We start from the raw sequence: 7180 nt of genomic DNA on the forward strand, positions 1-7180 counted from the left end.
AAATCTTCGCGAGCTCGTCGGAACTTTTTGCCTCCTATTTTCTTCAAAACTATTACAACTGTTTTGCGAAGAAATCATCGCGATCCACGAAGAAGACCGTTATGAAGAATGACATTGGAGTCCATGTTTTTCCATCGATTCATGAGCTTTTTACTGGGGAAGGGATTTGCAATATCATTCAACATTGATTGAAGTTCTTTCGATTTTTATTTAATCTTATAAATATTTGTACAAAAAATGAATTTTATCTTTGTCATAGCGCCATTATCGCTCTCTTCAAAGCTCGCTGTTTATTTTGTTTGGCTCTGGATTTCTGCTTTCTCGTTTTTGTGGCGTCTCTGAACAATTGTACACCTTGACGTTCCTCAATTATACGCTGCGTGTATGCCATGCCATAGAGATTGAAACCAATAGTATCCTGAAAAAAAATCAACGAATTGGAAAAAATCGTACATTTTCGCCGAAGTTCAAACATGCGCTATTTAATTTTTTCAACAGTCTTTGTCTCTGATCGAATGGCTGTGATTTCTTTCCCGTTATTCAGAGAACTGACTATTGGAGACGAATATTTTTTATTACGCCTGATCAACTTAAAGTTAAAATTTATAATGCAATTGTAAGTTCGAAATTGATAAATAAATTGTATTTTTTAAATATTTCTTTAAGGAGTTTCGGTACAGGCGATACAATGTTGCCATGCTAAACCATGCTAAAAACATAAAAAATTTCAAAAAGTTCAGAATTTTATAAAATTTGGTGAACATATTCTTTAGTGCCAAATTTGACAATACAAATTTTTTAAGATTTTTCTTCTGTACAGTTATCGAGTAATTGATCACTGAAGTTCACGTGTATAAGCATAGCGTTTCCATTTCTATAGGTATACAACCCGGGCATAAGAAATCTGCTTTAATGCGTAATTACTCGATAATTAAGTAGAAGAAAATTTTGAAAAAAATTTGTGTTTTCGCACTTGATGTTGAAGATCATTATCAACGATGCTGAAGTTTGCAACGTTGGACTCCAACGGAATGAACGAAAAAAAGATTTGTAACTCGCCAATTTTTGATTTCACGAATCATTGGTGCAGGTTGAAAAACTACGAATTGCAAATTCGGCAGAGAAAAAAATTGGAGATTCACTGGAATTATTTGAGGGGTTTTTTAGAACATTTCGTTGGACTCCAACGTTGCAAACTTCAGCGTCATCATTATCACCAAATTTGATAAATTTCTTAATATTTAGACTTGTGTACCGAAACTCCTTAACAAAAGTACGAGAAGAAAAATTTCGAAACGTCTATGACGACACAGACGTTGCTGTTTTTGTAGTAGGTAAGAAAAAAAGCATTTTCACGTGAGAAAAAAGCACGGTAAATATTTAGAAGTGCAACTTTTCCGAAAAATGGCCGTAGGATGTTTTTTCCTTTTCTAACAGTTAATAGACATGTTCAATGATGATAATCAGTTGGGGGACCTTGAAATTTTTTTATGCAAATAACTTTTTTTAGCAAAAAATCAGACATCAAATTTAAACAATTTTCCATTGGCCCCACCCGACGATTCCGCACACGCATCGAAAGATATTCCGGACACACGCTTTAATTTCAATTTATTTTGAAAATAAATTGTGCTGTGATTATGTTGCAGCACAATACGAAGGTACATTCAAAACAAACTGTGTTCTGAGTTTGTACGTTGCGAATGTGTGAATCCCCTTTCAAAATAACACTTGTAAACTGAAAGGAGGAAATTGTCTCAGTTTTCAAAATGCTTTGTGCTGCGTGTAACGTGTCACTAGTAAAAGCAATTGAAATATTTCAAAATCGTACAATAAGTATTAATTTTTTAAAAGATCACGGCATTCTGGCAATAGAAGTTGAGTGTTCAGAATGTGGCAAATTGGCAACTTTGTCACATATTTTGCTACCTCCGCCTCATCAACATTTTTTAGAAAATGCGTTGGAAATGAGTTCTGCGACAGATGTGTGTGTGTGTGTGTGACGATTATGAAAGGTTATAAGTATTCAAATATAAACTTGAAAACCCCATATTTTATGGGTTTTACGGGAAACGTCAGCCTCCCCCGACGGAATATCATTTGTGGTGACCAATGAAAACAGTTCGTACGAAAAAAAACATCCTACCACCATTTTTCGGAAATGTTGCACTTCTAAATATTTACCAAAAGCACGGATTTCGACTACTTGTTTCAACAGGGCATTTTCGTAATAGACGATGTCAGTTCATATTTTTAGACACTACGTGAAAACAATATTTAAATTTTCCGGTCAAAAGCGGAATTTAAGGACTTTAAAACACTGGGAAAAAGAATGTTTTCAAAGGTCAAATGATTATTGAAAGATGAAGTTAATCACAGGCAACATTAACTTACCCTCAAACAAGTAATGCGTTCCATAGCCAAATTCCTAACGTCTTCCAAGACTGGCAAAAGCTCAGCATTCGCGACGATGGGGCCGTGATGAGCTTGAATGAGGCTGAGTGCTAGTTTCGCCAATAATTCAATTTGCGACTCGCCCTCCAATAATTTTGGAAGTGCCTGCAAAATCTCACAAGCTGCTGAGTACGGCAGAAGCAGAAGAGTTTCGTCCAAATCACTGTAAACGAAATATTGCTCTATGATTGATTCGTGCTAACTTGAGATTAGAAAAAAATTCCAACTCGCACTTAGATCATTTGATTTAGTTTACTTCTGTCAAATTCTGAATGAACCAAACTTAATTATAATAAATATAATTATAAAATAAATAAGAAATAAATTCCCTATGAAAAAGTGCATGAAAGCATTTTTTTTATCTTCAGCAGTTTAATCCTGACCACGAATACAAAGATATAGCAGGTTTTTAAACAAAAATATGAAAAAAAAAATTTTTTTCATAAGAAATTTGATGCTGATCAAGTTCACTCCTTTCCTTTTTTGCTTGATCATCAACCATAGAAGCGAGAAAAGAATTGACTTAACGCCAGCTCAAAGTATTTTCCGAGTATAGAAAAAAAAAAGACTCGATGTCTTTGTAGAATATGAAGAATTTTCTTTACCTTGCTCGGACTCGTTTGAAAGTTTCCAACAAAAATTCTTCGTTGGTCGTACAATTATACGCTTGCATCAGAAGCGGCAAAGCCGGTGGAGGATTCGGGGGAACGACATTGGCCAACTCTTCTCGATAATCTTTGCACACGTCCAAACACTCGAGTATAAGTTCAGCGGCTTTCTCCGTATTAGCTGTTTTTCTCGACGGCAACAATTGCTGCTTTTGTCCTTGTACAGCGCTCGTTTCTCCAGTAACCAATTCATTCTCTTCTTTCTCTCGTTCTTCCTCGGCTTCGTCCTCGAGTACCAGAGGTTCCGAAGAACGTTCATAGAGCCTGACAACGCGATCTGAACCGCAGGAAGCCACGAAAAGTCCGTTGGGAGATACAGCGCAGTTCCATGCCTCGCCGGAGTGTCCCTGACGGTTTTTTTTGTCATTAGAAGAATTTATAAAACTTTAAATATTTTATAGTTTAGTAAAAAGAATACTAATATTTGACGATTTTTCTCAACGTACCGGAAGTGTGATGATTTTTTGAAAACTGTCAACGTCCCATTGTTTCACTTTGCCGTCTTTGCCACACGTAAATACATAATGGGTTTTAGGAACGAATGATAAACCTGTGACCGAATCGTCATGAGCGAATATCGATTTGTGACAGTCGCCAAAATCCATGCCCCAAATTTTGATATTTCTGTCGGCTGAACCGGTCGCTATGAGAGTTGAATCACTCGAAATGTCCATACACAGCACTGGTAGTTTGTGTCCGTACAACGAAACGAAAAACTTGAAACAAAAAAAATCAAAATTCCATGTAAAATTAATTTGGCATAAATTCAGGATTGAATGGTGTGAGAAGATTAATTACTTTGAAAGAGTCTAAGAAAAAAATCTTCACGGTCGAATCTAGAAGAGCCACGGCAACGAATCGATTGTTAGGTGTGATTCGCACGCAAAGCACACTTTCCTCGAGCTTTAAAGTCCTCGAATGAAGTACCGACAATACTTTGACCTTCGTTTCACTTTCTGGATCTTCGACGAGCTCGAAATTCCAGAACTTTACTGTTTGATCGCCCCCTCCACTCACTACGCCTTTCTGCAAAGAAAAAAAACTCTTTTCTTAGATCGACGTTCAAGAGAGTTGATAATAAACCATCGTTTAAATTGTAATTAACAAATATTCAATTTACCATGTCAGGGGTTAATATGACGCTCCACAATTCTTTCGTATGTGCTGGAATTTCTTCTAAAACGTCACCCGAGGCGATGTCGATGATCAACATTTTTCCATCCTTCAAACCCACTATCAAGTGCCTGTCACCGGGCACGAACGTCGCTGTCAATGCGTAACCACATTCGACCGTTCTTAGACACGTCAAAGATGGTCTGAAAAATTTTCATCACTTTGTTCGTAACTTTTATTTTTGTACCCAGAATTTTTCACTTTCATTTTCATTGTCAGAATGTTCATCAAAATTTGTATTGCCTTATAAAATTCGTAAAAGAAAATGAATGGGATTTAAACTGCGCTAATAAAATGAATTTATACAGGCTCATCAAATGCTTATTTACCTGTTCCACAATTTAACAGATTCTCCACTAGCTGTTGCGAACGCCAAATTATCAGAACTGAAACAAATTGCTCTCACGTCTGTACGATGTCCTTGGGCAGATATCGTACGCAAGACTTCGGCCTCTCGATCTTTGTCTTTAAGGATAATAGAATGTAATTCCAAAGTATTGTTGTTCACGCCGATACAGATCTGTAATAATTATTCCTTTTTAGTTTTCCAATTTACCGAGCATGGAAATGCATTTTTCTTGGTAATAAATCAATAATTTTAGCTCACCCGAGCTTCACCACCTTTGCCCAATACCAAGTCTATTGCTTTGGCTTTTTGCGCGGCTCTAGCGACCGCGAGACGTTTCACTTCGTCTTTAAGGAATGAACCTTCTTCCGGTATCACTTCCTCGTCATTTTTTTCCCTGAAACGTTGAAATTTTATGTATTATAATGCGAGTGAAATACTGTCCGTTGGAAAATGGTCTGCACGAATTGTAAAAAAATTTTCTTTTAATTGTAAAAACTTTTCCAATCTTCTCAACTTCATTTTATTTTTTAATTTCTGTAAAACTTTTTTATTGTACTCTGAAAGAAATGAGATACCGTGGCTAGTACTTATGACTTACTTCGCTTTGAGTTTTTGTTTCTTCAATCTTTTAGCAACTTTAACTTTGACCTCATCGTCGGGTATAAAATGAAATAATTCGATAGTGTTTTCTGTTCCGTGACAACCGACGATCGTTCGAGTTGCGTCTGAGCATAAGGAAACGACGCGTCCTTTCCCAGCTCTCAGGATACTGCCGATCTTTTCACACCTTAATGGATATTTCTGAGAGAAAAAATAAAAAAATGATTTATTTATTGAACACTATGAAGAAAAGTGGTGGGACATGAAATTCTTACCGCATCGTTCACATCAACTTCAGAATTAATGTTCAAGCCTTCCAATCCATTGGCTATACTTTTGTCACCTCCTTCAACAAAAAATATTTTCCATACTCGCAATTCTCGGTCGTTCGATCCGGTAATAAGATACTGATCATTTTTCACGAGAGTTAAACCCCAAACTTCTGACCCATGACCGACAAGAGTTCGGAAATTGTGCTCTGTATCCAAATCCCAAAATTTGACAAATGTGTCTTTGCTTGAACTGACAATAATATTGTGCTCATGCATAAACGCGAGTTGCGTTATCACACCCTTGTGACCGACCAAACGGCAAACTCCGGTTTCAGCCACTACGTCCCATACAATTATGTCTGTATCCTAGAACAAATTGTGGAAATAAAAACTGTTTAAATTTTTCTGGATGGAATGACTTTTTTTGATGAACCTCTCAAAGACCACCACTTATAATTGAGAAACAAAAAACAGATGGCCAATCGATAAGTTGAATAAAAATTCTATTACCAAGTCATCAAAACTTACTTTTGATCCTGAAGCAAGTCGATGGCCAAGTGCATCATAAGCCAGAGCTGAAATTTCAGATCTATGTCCAACAAAAACACTAATATTTTCCCCTGATCTGAGATCAAAAGTTTTCACTGTGCCGTCTGCATAACCAACAGCGATATGTCGTTTGTTAGGAGAAGCAGCCAAGTGGGTAGCCTCCGAAGTTTCACCCGAAAGAATCTGAGCCTGTATTTCGAGTTGACATCAGTATTATTTTCAGAGTTGTACATAATTTTAATATTGTAAGTAGCTTTTTTTTTTGACGACCAAAATCTTAATCAACCAAAGCCATAAAATTTATATGTTCATATATTGATAAAATTGTACCTTTTCTCCGAGCCTCAAATCCCAAACACATACGTGTTCACAAGCTCCAACGGCCACAAATCTTCCCTCCTGTCCTTCTAATGTTACAAAAACTGCATTACATTTTGAACTTGCTATAATATTCGAATTCCCTGCGGGCACGTATCGCAAATATTGCTTGGTTAACCCCATTCGTGTTGACGCCATTATTTTAATTCGACCTGTATCGTATTTAATGACATCGAAGTAGAAGAACAGATAATTGTTAATTTTTAAAACCCATTGTTCGAGTTTTTACTTCGCAACATTTTGTTCATTTACAGTACCTGTGTGCGATCAATTATCATGCCGCTAGGCCGCTAGTCTGCTTTCGAGGTTATACATTAACAATGTTCAACCGCTCAGCCCACGTGCGCGCACGTTAACAATCCCTTGTGCTTGCCTTGTGCTGTTGTGAAACCGCTCTCGGCGCGAGCGCTCTCTTTACTAGGGAATTCATTTTTGACGATGGACACGGGACAGTCGTGTAGTTTTTTGAACATTATAATAATTAGACGGTCGCATAGAGATTAGATCATTTAGTAGTTTCTTTCAATAATTGAATAAATTGGTATTGTTGCTGTTAGCTTTGTTTTTTGTTTTTTAATTGTCTAGCAGTTTTCTTTATTCTCTGATCAAATTTAGCGCACACGTGGTAACGTGAAGTCTGCTGGTCTGTCTCTATAGTTATTATTATTATATTTTTATCGATATCCCCAATTCGATACGTTGAAACGCGATATATATATATATATGTCCACACATAT

At 36.6% G+C, this 7180-nt stretch overlaps 1 protein-coding gene across 1 annotated transcript; it reads right to left on the reverse strand.

Annotated features, from left to right (window-relative positions):
* Positions 1–188: 188 nt before the first annotated feature.
* On the reverse strand, positions 189–6838 carry LOC122409528 (WD repeat-containing protein 3). The gene is made up of 13 exons (XM_043417157.1): positions 6701–6838; positions 6396–6595; positions 6045–6254; positions 5520–5882; positions 5243–5445; positions 4903–5038; positions 4625–4815; positions 4243–4438; positions 3921–4148; positions 3569–3838; positions 3060–3469; positions 2395–2617; positions 189–418 (listed from the first exon to the last, which is right to left on the reverse strand). The coding sequence occupies exons 2-13, from the start codon at positions 6579–6581 to the stop codon at positions 254–256; spliced, it is 2781 nt and encodes a 926-aa protein (XP_043273092.1). The 5' UTR covers positions 6582–6595; positions 6701–6838; the 3' UTR covers positions 189–253.
* Positions 6839–7180: the final 342 nt, after the last annotated feature.

Source organism: Venturia canescens, chromosome 4 (assembly GCF_019457755.1).
Source record: "Venturia canescens isolate UGA chromosome 4, ASM1945775v1, whole genome shotgun sequence".
NCBI lineage: Eukaryota > Metazoa > Arthropoda > Insecta > Hymenoptera > Ichneumonidae > Venturia > Venturia canescens.

Bases quoted from the DNA above. Each gene is read 5' to 3' on its own strand.
- LOC122409528 (XM_043417157.1), bottom strand. From the start codon at position 6,581: ATGGCGTCAACACGAATGGGGTTAACCAAGCAATATTTGCGATACGTG. The intron at 5,446-5,519 runs GTAAGAATTTCA...TTTTTCTCTCAG, and splicing joins AAGTTGATGTGAACGATGCG to AAATATCCATTAAGGTGTGA. The intron at 3,839-3,920 runs GTAATTAATCTT...TTTTGTTTCAAG, and splicing joins TTTTCTTAGACTCTTTCAAA to TTTTTCGTTTCGTTGTACGG.